At 43.0% G+C, this 15,447-nt stretch overlaps 1 protein-coding gene across 45 annotated transcripts in view; it reads right to left on the reverse strand.

Moving 5' to 3' along the window:
• The window catches only part of LOC118372588 (rho guanine nucleotide exchange factor 4), a 160,175-nt gene extending 147,038 nt beyond the window's left edge, over nucleotides 1-13,137 (reverse strand). For all 45 annotated transcript variants that reach the window (XM_052483474.1, XM_052483473.1, XM_052483471.1 and 42 more), the window contains exons 1-2: nucleotides 12,668-13,137; nucleotides 5,562-5,597 (exon numbers count right to left, since the gene is read on the reverse strand). In XM_052483474.1, coding sequence (XP_052339434.1) covers nucleotides 5,562-5,597; nucleotides 12,668-12,880 — 249 coding nt within the window. In that variant the 5' untranslated portion in view covers nucleotides 12,881-13,137. The remainder of the gene's footprint in view (nucleotides 1-5,561; nucleotides 5,598-12,667) is intronic.
• Between the last annotated feature and the right edge of the window lie 2,310 nt (nucleotides 13,138-15,447).

Raw genomic sequence — 15,447 nt, forward strand, 5'->3', positions numbered from 1 at the left:
GCAATTAAGTCTCTGAGAAAAGCAGTTTGCAGGATAGAAGAGGACCAGCTGGTTTTGCAGGTGATTGTATGTGTGTCAGTGTGTCACTTCCCTTTCTCACACTGGAAGCAGATCCAGGTGAGAGACTGTTAGCGCCTGTAAGATACAGGAGCAGGTGGGTGACTCTCCAGAGACTACTTACTACTTTCCTCTTGAAGACTAAAGTGAAAGTGCAAACTCAGCCTGTCTACCAGGAAGGATGTGGAAACATCTGTCCTAATCAACCTTAACATAAAGGACGGAATAGTGGTATTATACATTACCAAGACACAGTTACACTGTTTTCTGACAGAAGACATCCAAAGACCGAGACCTGCACCTGTTTCACCAATCAGGGTCATTGATTGTAAGGCCACCTCCAGTAAACTTGCTCTCTATTGGTCAATTCAGTGTCCATTCAAGGTTAGTTGGCTCTGTAGGAGCTTGATGTGGCTGGCTGACACAGAGGGTCAGTTCTGTGCCCCTGTAAACGGCTTAGACTGTAGCAGCTAACCCGATGCATAGAGCTCAAACTTGATCCGATTCCCTTGAGAAAAGCAGTGGGGGTACTGCTGACTACTGGCTGTGGCAGGAATGGCCTAGCTTGGACAATGTGTCTGGGATGGACACTGATTGAAGCCCCACTATAAACCTCCCAGCAGAGTCCAGATCCCCCTCTCCCACCCAGCCAAGAGCGAGAGAGAAAGAGAGAGAGAGAGAGCGAGGGAGAGAGTAAGGGAGAGGGGAGAGAGAGAGAGAGAGAGAGAGAGAGAGAGAGAGAGAGAGAGAGAGAGAGAGAGAGAGAGAGAGAGAGGTAGGGGGCATGCCAGTCTGGAAAAGTAAAGTGTCATTCTACTGGGTAGAAAGGGAAGCTCTTGGCAGCAGACGGTGAAGACTGGCCCAGTCGGTCAGCGTTCAGATGGCTGTTGTTATTTCAATTTCCCCCCTCTAATAACCCAGTGAATGCAGCCATGTGAACTCCAACTACTGTTCAAGCAAAGATGTGTGGCGAACATTAGCGAAGTAAACAAGTCAGCTTCTTCAATTCTGAAGGCAGTCCAGCTAGAAAGTTTTGAAAGTGACATAGGAGTTGCCTGGCTAAGGTTAGGGTTGAGAGAATAGTTTCTAAGAAATAACAGCCATTGAAAGCCAGTGTTTGATCTGGTTTTAAAAGCTAGACTAATTGGCTCAGAGAAAAGAGACCTCAGTAAGTAATCTTTCTACAGAACCAAAGCCCCCAGAGCCTAGCAGTCTACTGATGAATCGCAAACATCAATGTGTACAAAGAGTGACCATTGGTGCTCTGAGAGTTTTTATTATAGCTGTGGTGGAGTTTCAGAAAGCATCTGAGAGCATTGTGGTGGAATTTATTTAACCCCTAGTTGTCTCCCCAGCAGCAGCTCCCTCACTGGGCCATGACAGTGTAAATTACACAGGTTCTACGTTTTACCCAGAACGGTCCTTTGAAAGCATTGCCCGGGCTTTGGTTTGCGTTGGCATGGTAAATCCATGTCCCCGGAAGACTGCTTGCAAGCGGAGCGGTTCCTGACACATTTCAGAGTTTTAGGTTCAGCTCTGGGTCATGGTTACTGGAGCCGATTTCAACCCCTCGTTCAGCACAGCGCGCACACACACACACGCACACACTTTGATTGTACAGCTCTGCTCAGCAAAGGTGCCTTAGCAACAAAGAGAAAGGGCAATAGGATGTTCCTTTTCAGAGAGCTTATAAAAGCCAATTTCACTGAATTCTCTCCACTTTGTACCTTGTACTATGAAACAAGAGTTGGCTTTTTCAGATCTCCACGAGGGCTAAGCCCCTGTGAACATTACTGGGAGCTCATTATACAAACCCCTTGCTTCAGTATTTATTAAGGGGTTAAATACTGTAAACGCCCCAGCATGAAAGTCTCAGACCGGAATAATACTGTAAGCATATGGTTCTAACTATGCAGTGGCTATTTGAAGCCACATGAGTCTTTGAAGTCAGCATTTAGAAGGCATTAGCCAAAGATCCAGCAAACAGACAGGTAGAGAGAAAACACAAATACTTTCAGTGCGTCCAAACAGGCTGGTGTCTGCTGACAATGTGTGAAATCAAATACCTTCCATCCAATGTTCTCTCGGACGGGTGATTGTTGGGACGGGTGATTGTTGGGACGGGTGATTGTTGGGACGGGTGATTGTTGGGACGGGTGATTGTTGGGACGGGTGATTATTGGGACGGGTGATTGTTGGCACGGGTGATTGTTGGGACGGGTGATTGTTGGCACGGGTGATTGTTGGGACGGGTGATTGTTGGGACGGGTGATTGTTGGGACGGGTGATTGTTGGGACGGGTGATTGTTGGGACGGGTGATTGTTGGGACGGGTGATTGTTGGGACGGGTGATTGTTGGGACGGGTGATTGTTGGGACGGGTGATTGTTGGAACGGGTGATTGTTGGGACGGGTGATTGTTGGGACGGGTGATTGTTGGGACGGGTGATTGTTGGGACGGGTGATTGTTGGCACGGGTGATTGTTGGGACGGGTGATTGTTGGGACGGGTGATTGTTGGGACGGGTGATTGTTGGCACGGGTGATTGTTGGCACGGGTGATTGTTGGCACGGGTGATTGTTGGCACGGGTGATTGTTGGGATGGGTGATTGTTGTTTTTATAAACAAAAGAGAACAGTGAGCAGTTAGAAACAAACTCCTGAAGAAACCTGTTCCTTCCTGGGTTGAGGTGAAAAAGGGTGTGAAAAAGCCGTGTGTGTGTGTTTGCCCTAATTCCATCCTTCCAGTTGGAGTCGATACCATATTTAGTTTAACACGGATATTTCATGACACAAGCTCAAGACAAACAAACACGCTAGAACTTGAAATTGTAGACTTCCCATCCAAGATAGCTAGAGTGTAGTTGACTAGAAGTCACCTATAAGTAACCCAGCCCTTCCTTTTATACACATTACATTCACTATTCAAACACACCTCTGATCTCTTGTTGTGCTGTACTCTGAAGCAAAACATTCACCAGCATCTCAATGTTCCAATACTTATGATACCAGAGCTGTTCATACTGAAGATACAGACCTTAGTAGACCCCTTTCCTGCAGTCGAATAATCAAAGCTCCCTCTAGTGGCCTCATGGGTGGAATGCAATGTTCCCTCTAAGCTGCGTGCGTCTGCGGGCATGAAGCTCCACCAGGACTGCCCCGCAGAAGAAATATCATCCCACGCAGAGAAGCATGAGATTAAACTTCACTCAACTTTCTAGAGTTTTCCACCTTAGTGAACACTATCAACAAACTATGCAAGACTTAGTATGCAAAACTAACTATGCAAGAGATTTTGTTATAGGCAGAGCACATTGGAGTAGGATTCTATTGCAATGACACGGACGCCCGTACTCTACACAGACCTGTACTGCATAACCAATCAGAGTTGCAGTAAGCCTATATGCAAATAGACCATTGCCATATATGGATCTTTGCCATTCATTTTGAACTGAACTGTGTTTACAGCATGAGCGGTCGTGAGTAGATGTACTTGTTTTGAGATCAAACGAGACTTGCATGTAGCCACGTGTGCACATTTTGTTCATATCCTTTGCTTGTTAGTGAGTTATTAGCCCAGTTATAGATCATTTGTAGTCAGCAGTAGGGGAGTGATTGCTTCCTACAATAGCACAAAACGTGTACATTTCCAGACATCTTTGAAAAGCGAGTCAGGTGAAGAGATTTTATTTATCTTAAAGAAGCAGTGTTGCATTTTGAGACAGGCTTGAATAAGCTAAGTAGCCAATAGGCAGAGGGTATAATAAATTGTCTGATTCTCTGTAATAGCGGTAAGGTTACAATAATGACATGTATTTTGGAAAGTGGTTTCTTGCATCAAACAACACAACAACATTTTCAATCACCTCCTTGTCTGACTGACAAGTGGATAAACAGGTTAATGTCAAGCCCTGCATGTTTTTTTCAAAAGTATCATGGAATGTAGACCTACACCACCCGATGTTACAGGAAGGCCATAAAGATCATCAAGGACATCAACCACCCGATCCACTGCCTGTTCACCCCGCTATCATCCAGAAGGCGAGGTCAGTACAGGTGCATCAAAGCTGGGACCGAGAGACTGAAAAACAGCTTCTATCTCAAGGCCATCAGACTGTTAAACAGCCACCACTAACATTGAGTGGCTGCTGCCAACACACTGACACTGACACTGACTCAACTCCAGTCACTTTAATAATGGGAATTGATGGGAAATTATGTAAATATATCACTAGCCACTTTAAACAATGCTACCTTATATAATGTTACTTACCCTACATTATTCATCTCATATGCATACGTATATACTGTACTCTATATCATCGACTGCATCCTTATGTAATACATGTATCACTAGCCACTTTAACTATGCCACTTTGTTTACATACTCATCTCATATGTATATACTGTACTCGATACCATCTACTGTATCTTGCCTATGCTGCTCTGTACCATCACTCATTCATATATCCTTATGTACATATTCTTTATCCCCTTACACTGTGTATAAGACAGTAGTTTTGGAATTGTTAGTTAGATTACTTGTTGGTTATTACTGCATTGTCGGAACGAGAAGCACAAGCATTTCGCTACACTCGCATTAACATCTGCTAACCATGTGTATGTGACAAATAAAATGTGATTTGATTTGATTTGATTTACAATGAACACCACACACTGGCTGGTAGTGTAGGCTGAATGAAAGAACAGCTATTTCCATGTTAAAATGTTGTGGGATGCTTTTTCACCATTGTTTGATGGTAGGCCACTCTGGTAGGCCTAGATTATGATCAAATGGCCACAGTAGCCTACTTAACCACTGTTAAAACTGTAACTTAAAGTGGATACAGCCTCAGTGTTCACAGTAAACATGTGCTGGAAGTTGCACAGAAGTTGCATTTGAGTTTGCACTCAGCAGACCTGAAATTTGCTTAGTGCCAGAAAATGTTTGAGGGAACATTGGTGGAATGGTATTAATATTTTTCATAATTTCTTAATGAATAAACTTTTTTTTCAAAACCGAAAATCCAATGTTTCTATGTCAAACCATTATTTTTCAGTCTTCTGTGATGTATATAAAGTGGAATGTTGCAATAAAAACTCAAAGTTGAATAGATTTAAACTCTATATCTGACATGGTACATGTGTCTTCTTTTTCTAAGCCCATAACCATGTGTGTGAGGTTTATACTTTTGTTTCAAAGTAGATTTGTTTAAGACCACCAAGAATCAGACTCTGATTTAGCCCACTGTCGTAAAAGTGCAATCAAAAAGGGTTTACATTGGGTGCTTCCCAAATGACACGCTATTCTCTATACTGTGCACTACAGAACCCTATGTCCCCCCCCCTAAAGGCCCCCCTATGGACCCTGGTGAAAAGTAGTACAATATATAGGGAATAGGGTACCTTTTGAAATGCATACATTATGTGGGGCAACAGGAAGATGTCCATTGAAATGGATGTTAATATCTATAAAACCAAATCAAATGAAAATGTTATTCCTTACCTGTTTCACCTGAGTGGCAGGAGTGCATCGTAGTCTCTATGAAGAGGTAGAAGAGAACAAAGCATTAGAGGTTGTACGCTGCCCAGTGGTCCTTAGGTTTAGTCATTTGTCTACAACAGCAACATGCATGAGTATGAAATTGGTACACTGCCAGGCCAGGCACCAGGCCAGTTACTTATGGCGTCAAAATACAGCAGGTTATGTCTGTTCTATTAGTTAGCATCCCTGACCTTTCAGAAGTGCTAGAAGGAGAAGTGGGTAGCCTAATAAAAAAACTGCACATAAACCTCATCATCTCACTTCAGAAGACAAGCTAAACTAACCATAGCATATGTTGGGTTTACTGCCACTTTGATGCTGAGGGAAGTCTGTCTCAGTAAAACAGGCCTGAGGTATCCTTCCTCACACAATGTGTGCGGCCCAAATGGCAACATATTCACTTTATAGTGCACTACTTTTGACCAGGCTCCCTACGCCTCTGGTCAAAAGTAGTGCACTATGTAGGGAATAGGGTGCCATACAATGAAGCAGCTGAGTAGGACTCCACGCTGTGAATCATAAAATGGCAGACAGAGCCCAACAAAAAGATCTTTCAGTCTGCCTAATAAAGATTAACTTCATATACATCCGGAGTGTATAGGCATTCATTTCATTCTGATGGGATGTTTTGCATTTTCATGATGTTGCAGTGAGAACTAGTTGTTTCCCTGCTGGGGCTTTCCCATGCTGCACCAGAGAGGCAGACTGCTACTGCACATCAAACCTGCATAGAACTTCTGTGGTGGGGGGCCGGCGTACTTGCATGTGAGTGCAACAGAGTTTCCATTATACGGCAATTGCCGGCTTGTGACCAATAAAAAAAGTGAAAAGCTGATAAATAAAACTGCTGCGTGCCAAAATGACCGGGAGAAGAACAATTCCCTAGCAAACTGCTTTATAATGCTTTTTATTCATTGATGGAAATACCAATCGATGTAAATACATTGTGTGTATTTTCGTTGTATCTTAACCATCACCTGCGCAGAGCATACAGAGCCTATTTTGAGTGGGATTTCTCCTGCAGCTTCTCAACTGGTTGCTGCTGGAGTAAAACAAGCTATGATAAGCCCATTCATTACACAACAATTCTAAATGCAATTGCATGTTCAAAACAGTTTTGGTGCACGATTAAAGAGAGCTACTATTTTTATTTCTCAACTGGTAATTGAAGGTCACCTCCCATTCACCTCCCATTCACCATTCAAGTGCAGACACTTTACCCACCACTTTACAATGTGAGCTGCATTGTATGCATTTTGAAAACATACTTAATTGTTTGAATGTTTTATTTCATATTATGAGGCATGTCTTACCTTGCTTCAAAGTAGCCTATAGGAAAAGTCATAGAAACATGGAGGCAATTATTTTATAAAGACTTCATAGGAGGTGTTCAAGTTATTTATTGAACCTTTATTTCACTAGGCAAGTCATTTAAGAACAAATTCTTATTTACAATAACAGCCTTGGACAGTGGGTTTACCTTGTTCAGGGTCAGAGCAACAGATTTGTCAGCTTGGGGATTCGATCCAGCAACCTTTTGGTTACTGGCCCAACACTCTAACCATTAGGCTACCTGAACCCAATAGAAAATCTTTGGAGGGAGCTGAAAGTCCGTATTGCCCAGCGACAGCCCCGAAACCTGATGGATCTGGAGAAGGTCTGTATGGAGGAGTGGGCCAAAATCCCTGCTGCAGTGTGTGCAAACCTGGTCAAGAACTACAGGAAACGTATGATCTCTGTAATTGCAAACAAAGGTTTCTGTACCAAATATTAAGTTATGCTTTTCTGATGTATCAAATACTTATGTCATGCCATAAAATGCAAATGAATTACTTAAAAATCATACAATGTGATTTTCTGGATTTTTGTTTTAGATTCCGTCTCTCACAGTTGAAGTGTACCTATGATACAAATTACAGACCTCTACATGATTTGTAAGTAGGAAAACCTGCAAAATCGGCAGTGTATCAAATATTTGTTCTCCCTACTGTATGTAATGGGGAATTGATCCAAATTTTAAATCTATGGGCAAACAATTCACTCAATGAAATAATGAATGCACTAGAATTGGCGGGAGACAGCTGAGTCATTCTGGAGAGACACTTGCCTATATCTTCACCACACCTCCCCTTCTTGTCGTAACATTTTAAATGATACTCAAGACACATTATCTTCACACATGTTTTAGATGCTTTTCACTGACAGCCGCACCTCAATAGTCAGCTCGGCCTTTTGCCACACACACTGCCCAAATCGCAGGCTACTCAAATAGCCATAGGCCTACGAGCTTGTGATTTGAAACAGAAAATGATGTTTTATTGGCTGCTTCATTACACGAGTTGCATGTTCTTTTTAAGATGCATTACCAGAATCTAAATGTGATTTCTATCAGAACACAGGAGGCGGATGGTTCAGTTTTCAGATCTGGGATCTATTATAACGTGGAGAGCAGGCAAAGGGCAGGTCAAGGACAAGCAGAGGTTCGTAACCAGATCAGGGTCCGACAGGTACTGGACGGCAGACAGGCTCAGAGTCAGGGCAGGCAGAAGTTCATAAACCACATCAGAATCAGGCAGGTACAGAACAGCAGGCAGGCTTAGGGCAGAAAGGTCAGAACCAGAAAAGCTTGAAACAAAAAACTAGAGTGCAGGGAAACCAGGAAACACGCTGGGACGACCTGACAATACAAGACCAACTTACAACAGACAAACAGAAAATGCAAGTATAAATACGCGGGATAATGGGTAAAAATGGTAGACACCTGGTGGGGGGTGGAGACAAGCACAAGACAGGTGAAACAGATCAGGGTGTGATCATTTCTGTCATTCTGAGCACTGTGGGTGGATGCTCTAATAGATTATGCACCCAATGCATATGCGTCTGTTAAATTTCTCAAATGGCCAGTAAATTAGAATCACATTGTCCATCGCCACAACACTGGTGTTTAGGAGGAAGTGCCTGCCTGTAGTACTTCCTTATGACATGATGTCCAGAAGGATGACATCAATACCATTGTTGCCACTGAACCCAAATCATCAAAGGTGATTATAGAGTCCTTGTTTACTGACTGGATGCTAACTCGTTAGTCTAAAGGTCAAAGGCCAAACTACTGAAAAAGAAGCTTCACCTGACCAAGAAACCAATCCGTTGAACTATACCTGTAATGAGCATTTATGGGCTACTGCACGTTTTGTCAAGTGACTATAACACATGAACATATGTGTGTGTGTGTTTTGACCTACCTGGCCACCTGTGTGTGTGTGTGTGTGTGTGTGTGTGTGTGTGTGTGTGTGTGTGTGTGTGTGTGTGTGTGTGTGTGTGTGTGTGTGTGTGTGTGTGTGTGTGTGTGTGTGTGTGTGTGTGTGTGTGTGTGTGTCTGAGACAAGGTCACAACACTCTTGACCTCTGACCTCTCCCAGCTTGTTATGTCACAGAGGGCATGTTGTGGCACTAAGATGTGTGACCCGGGATCCACCACCTCTCCTCTCAGACTGTGACCTATAGTGGCTTTTTAAAACTGAACCCTACCTTCTAATCAAACCAACACATTCCAGAACCATCTGGACTTGCCAGGTTACCAGCCCTGACTACAGCGGGGGGTAGGAGCTTTAACCTCGGCAGTTTGGGCAAGGAGGTAGGCCATCACCATAGCAAGAAGGCACAAACACTTCCTATGTGTACATTACAAATACACAGTTAACTGCCTTAATAAAGTAAGTCGCTCTGGATAAGAGCGTCTGCTAAATGACTTAAATGTAATGTAAATGTAATAAAGGAAACGCCAACATAAAGTGTCTTAATAGGGCAACAGGCCACCAGAACATCTTCAATGTGCCTTGGGATAGATTCTACAGGTGTCTGGAACTCTATTGGAGGGATGTGACACCATTCTTCTACGAGAAATTCAGATTTGGTGATTTGTTGATGGTGGTGGAAATCGCTGTCTCAGGCACCGCTCCAGAATCTCCCATAAAGTGTTCAATTGGGTTGAGATCTGGTGACTGAGACACACACACACCTTTTAAACCCCCCCTATACTCCTTTGAGACCACTCTTTCAAAGACACAGATCTCTTCTTCTAGCCATGGAAGCCAAAATAATGGGCAACTGGCCATTTTTATACATGACCGTAAGCATGATGGGATGGCCTCCTGAGTGGCACAGTGGTCTAAGGCTGGGTTATGTTTCGGAGGACGCACGGCTCTCGGCCTTCGCCTCTCCCGAGTCCATACGGGAGTTGCAGAGATGAGACAAGAATGAAACTATCAACTGGATACCACGAAATCGGGGAGAAAAATTGTTAAAATATTTTTTTTATATAAAAAAAACATGATGAGATGTTAATTGCTTAATCAACTCAGGAACTAAGCCTGTGTGGAAGCTTTTTATCTCTCATTTCCTCAAGTGTTTCCTTTATTTTGGCAGTTACCTGTATTATTACATATTTATAATTACCTGTCCTGTATATATATTTTTTGTACCAAAAAAACCCTGATAAATATACCTTTGATTTTGACAGATCGTACCAGTGAATTAAGCGATGCGCAGTGCACACCTGCCCAATTACCATATCTCATATCTCATAGCCATAATAACCTTAGGAATTCAGGGAGGAGCCAGTTCAAAGTGAACTAAGGAGTTTGATGTGATAAGAAGAGCTCAATCTGTGCATGAGTTGAGATGAGACTGGCTCTGGGGTTGGGCTTAATGTGTGTGTGTATGTTTTTGTGTATGTGTGAGTGTTTTTGCGTTTGTGTGTGTGTGTGTGTGTGTGTGTGTGTGTGTGTGTGTGTGTGTGTGTGTGTGTGTGTGTGTGTGTGTGTGTGTGTGTGTGTGTGTGTGTGTGTGTGTGTGTGTGTGTGTGTGTGTGTGTGTGCGTGTGTGGTGTGTGGTGTGTTTGGCTGGGCTTGGTGTCCGTGGTTACTCCTTGCACCGTGAGGAATGGTAGAGGGAGCCCTAGGGAGACTTCTGGGACAAGACTTGGCTTGCCCTGATACAGGGGGAATCTGGGGGCGAATCCACAGTGACGTTAGTTACACAGGAGGGAGAGAAGGGTTACAGCCTCCATCCCTTCCTGACACTGACACACCCTTTGATTGTCATGTGTTATTATAAGACTAACTGCTGTGTCAACCTGATGTGCAGTGGATCTGTTAGACTCCCTTCCAGAGCATTCCTCTCTGATACACTTTAGTAACCAATACAGGGCTGATCACACGGCAAAGGTCAGAAGGAGAAGGCTGCTGACACCGTTTTAATAAACTAGGAGTCACTGTGAGGGTATTTGAGAGGGGTAATGGACCGATGCAAATGTCAAGAACCTGACAAACTGGATCCAAGCCCCTCCCTGGGGACAGAGGAAATGTTCCAGACCAACATTATGAGTGCATCCCAAATGACACCCTATTCCCTTTATATTGCATTACTTTGGCCAGGGCCCATGGGGCTCTGGCAAAAGGTAGTGCACTTTATAGGGCATAGGGTGTCATTTGGGATACAGACCTATACGGTAAGTACATATCACTATTGTCATGCTGATAACACTGACAGAGACATCAAAACAGAACAAAATGGAAAATAGTTAAAAGCATCACACTTTTCCATAACACCCAACAAGGATTACATTTCTGGAAAAATGTGACTTTATTTGAATAAACCCAGGTACTGCATGACTAAAAATACAGCTGTATTCTAAAAGAAGTCGCGTGTGTTAACTCTGCGTGATAAACATCTATTATGGGTTGTGTTTTCTATGTCTACGTCCCAAATGGCAGCCTATTCCATATATAGTGCATTACTGTGTGGTTCTAAAGTAGGGCACTACGTAGGGGAATAGGATGCCGCGTCGAACGCACCCTAATATCTTTACCCCTGGGTGAATGGGATTGTGTGCTTATGAGGGCCTATATGCTGCTGCTTAGCACTGCAACCATGACAACTGGCATCCTGTCTAAAGAGCCAGTTAAGCTGAGGGGTTGGCAGGCAGGACATCAGCGAGGAACCCAACCACATGAGACACTTTAGTTCACTTCCACAGCTGTCTGCTCTGGCAGCCCTGTAATCCAACTGCACTTCCAGCCAACACAAATACGATTCTCTCTCTATCCAGTGACGGGGACAAACATGACAAAGACTAGAAAATTAGGAATCTCTTAATCAATCAATAATTCAACTATCAATATATCACTACAGTGTCAAGGCAGGACTTTACATAGCTCTCTGTTGCTCCTTGTCTGGTTTTAATTGGTTTTGATTTAAATCTTTTGGCAGCCTGGAATGGTACTTTGAATGGCTTTTCACCAACCTTTTAGATTTAAGAGAGATAACTGCAATGTGCCATGTAGAATCTCTAACCAAATATTTCTACATTTTATACTCTTGCCCTTCATTGTGATAAGTGTGGGGGTTTCAGTGGGTTGGCTTGGTTAAGAGTGAAACAATCACATGTATTGATAATTGTGAAACGATCACATGCATTGATAATTGGGGCCCTTGTTAAAATAACAGGATGCAGGAGCCCAGCAAAACCAACCAAAGGGTGTTTCCATAGCAACAACATTTTGAGTGTGAATGCATGGTACTTAATAGAAAAGTGGGAGAATTACTGGAAAACACAAGACATCACTTGCAGGAGATTTTAACACTCTTGGGCAAGATTTTAGATTTGATATCTGGTTTATGAATAGGCTTGTTGTTTTTCTTCAACATTATTGGTATGAATGGTGAATGAAAGTATCCATACACCAGTAGGCTTCTCTCACACGGCAATTGGACATGTTTGAACAATAACCAACGTAGGCCTCCAGGAAAAATATACAGCGGTCAAATTTGAGAACATGAAACTGGATACATTTTGCATAACACTTTGAAGAGGTTTGTATAAGCAAACACTATGATCATTTTATTCCAGTGGCTCGATATAGTTCAGAAGTACAGTCTGTTATTCAGAGGGTGTGGGCAATAATAAAAGGACCAGGATTTGATTTTCATAAACTAAAAGGGCACCAGAGTGCATAGGTCATCAACACTGTATTGTGATTTAGAAAGCTTCGGTGAGACCACCTTACCTGGTAGAGTTTCAGCGCTGCCCAGCAGAGCATATAGGCTGATAAGGTGAACTTGGCCATCATGTACCGCTCCGGTAGGCACGTGAGATGCAGCTGTACCTCTTCTAGACCTCCAGCTCCAACATCGCCTGTTGCCCCGCTGTCAACTGGTGAGTCGCGGTGGTTATCCTCAGACGACTTGCAGCGAGCGTTGTCATTGTTGTTATCATCCATTTTCCTCGCCTGTAGTATTCTATTAAGTTTTCAACTGTCTCGGGGATAGCGCAGCCTTCGATTTCCCCGTTCCACGAAGTCTCACCTTGCGCCCGCACATGTAGACTAGTTCCTAAACTGTCAACATGATTATTGTAGCCAACATAACGATAAAAAGTTGTATTATCTTGAACTATGAAAAACCTTCAGCAAATTATGTCATACTTTCCTTCTTGTATGTAAACATCAAAGTCGTTACAAAACAGCCCTAGGTCGCGAGGCCGAACCGAGACTGTGGCGCACTATTCAGTAAACAGCGCACTGGGAAACCGCAACACCGGTCTGCCGCGTTCACGTGCTTGTCGGAACTAGGAAACTCGGACATTTTCAACTTGCCAATTCGTTATAGAAAAATGATCCCATTCTCGAGTTTCCCGCTTGGGAAGTAAGCTATCAGAACCAACCAATAGGAAGCTCCACGTAATTAACCTACGTCCATTTTTGCTTTGAGGTTCCGAGTTTTCAATAGTACATGAACGCGGCATAATAGCCTACCGGTCAAAGACCTTCAACGGCCTTTACTGGGAGCAGAGGCGACAAGAGCTTTGATCGCGAGACCGAGAGGTGCAGTTGTTGAACTCCAGCTTCCAAGCGCGAGCTTTATTTTTTAGCCGAACTAATTCTTCAGACAAACACATTACCACTAGTGGGTAATTTGCGCAAATAAATATTGGCTACTTTGGTAATTTAGTTTAGCTTCTGAGTTCAAATGTTATCGGAATCCACACTGAGCGCACGTGTTTTTTCGATCAGAGTGGGAATGCGTAGAGGCGGGAGAGAGGGGTAGAAGCCAAGGTACAGTATTTACTGCATGTTTATAAATAGGAAGAAGTTGTGACTTATCCAAAGTAGCCTATGACTTATATACGTAAAAACATAACGATAACGCCATTAATGTGTCTTATAGCAGGTGCTTTACGGTCTAGCCTATGGGTCTATAGATCATAGTCTAGATCATACAAGTTTAAACCATACAGCCATATCACCACCATTCACTCATATAACAAGGTATCAAAATAACAGTAATGAATTGCTTCTCCAAGGGGTCTGTCTATATACTTCCATAAACCTTAAGACATCAAAGGCTTTAAAATGTGTCCTTTGTAGTTTACTTAACCTTCCAAACCAATGAATCAGTCGTTTGTCCCCATGTTTTTATGCAAGGGGCCACACAAACAAGCACACAGTCTGTCTTCCCTTATCTTTATGGGGCCATCCTCTATAGATCATCACATCTGTGCTTTTGATTCTGACTTCCTGAGAGGAGACTCATCCAAGCCTTCTGTCAAAAGACAGCATTAATGGCCAGTGTCTCAGCAGGACACACTCTCCTCTCTCCCACCCTCTGTATTGTATACATGGATGGGACCCAACACATCCGACATCATGGAGACAGTTTCCCATTGTATCCTGGTCTAAACCCCACTGAGGATCTGTGAGGACAGATGCTGGGCTCTGAACAAGCAAGGACTCAATTCCAGATAGAGGCCAAGGGAAACAGACAGCACATCATTCATTCAGCATGGGGCTCCCCTTGTGGGATGGTTACACAGCAAACACCCCATATCCTATCCTGGCAAAGAACATTGTTCTTTCTCACTACAAATAGTGAGCGATATGTTAGATGAATTACAGTTCTAGGAACCCCAGAGAGAGCGAGTGAGAGATAGTGTGTAAGCGATCCCTTTCATAACACATTATACATCTATTCTTTCCCAGAAACAAGTCAGAGGGACTAAGGATTGATGGCTTGCCTTCTGTGCTCGAGACGTTGATGTAGGCAAACTTCAAAGATAAACATACAAATGACAAAATACAGGATTTTCAGAAGTCTCTAGATATCTGAACTATAAAGCTTCTTACCGACATCTAGTGGATATGTAGTATAATAAAAAAGTATGTGTTTTAGTGGCTAGTAAAAGTTCTGTAGCAATACTCATGATATCCCTGTTTGCTCAAGTGTAAGCAACGTCGATAATATTTGTACAATTTACTTGTTGACCATGGCAACTTATCATCTAACCCCTCAGAGTTCAACGTGATTGAGTGTCCATATATCCACCATAGTCAAACCACTGACAGGTCTAGGGTCTCTACACCCAGCATGGAGTGAACTCAATGCACTGTGATCAGAATTTCAAAACGTTCAAATGGTTGTTATTGCTTTAAAGATGTGTAGTCTAAGTTACAATAAACATATAGTACGTTTATTTCTACAAAGGACAATCTCACCATGACACATTTGAAACAGTTGGGGTTCTATATTTTCAGTATTGTCATGTACAGTTCAGAGCCGCAAATGTTTTCTAGTTTCCCTCAGTCTCCACCACAGCTTGACAACTGTGAAAACGTAGGACTCACTACCATTACAGCCATGTGTTAAATAAATACCAGTGCTTAACAGATCTGGGCAGCGTTCATTAGGCACCAAATGGAGGAAAATGGACTGAAACAGCAGGGGGAGAACTTCCAGGGCTTGTCTGAAGCTTTCATTTTGGATTTACAATGCAAAACGTTTAACAAGATAA

The sequence above is a fragment of the Oncorhynchus keta genome, chromosome 28, assembly GCF_023373465.1.
Source record: "Oncorhynchus keta strain PuntledgeMale-10-30-2019 chromosome 28, Oket_V2, whole genome shotgun sequence".
Lineage (NCBI taxonomy): Eukaryota > Metazoa > Chordata > Actinopteri > Salmoniformes > Salmonidae > Oncorhynchus > Oncorhynchus keta.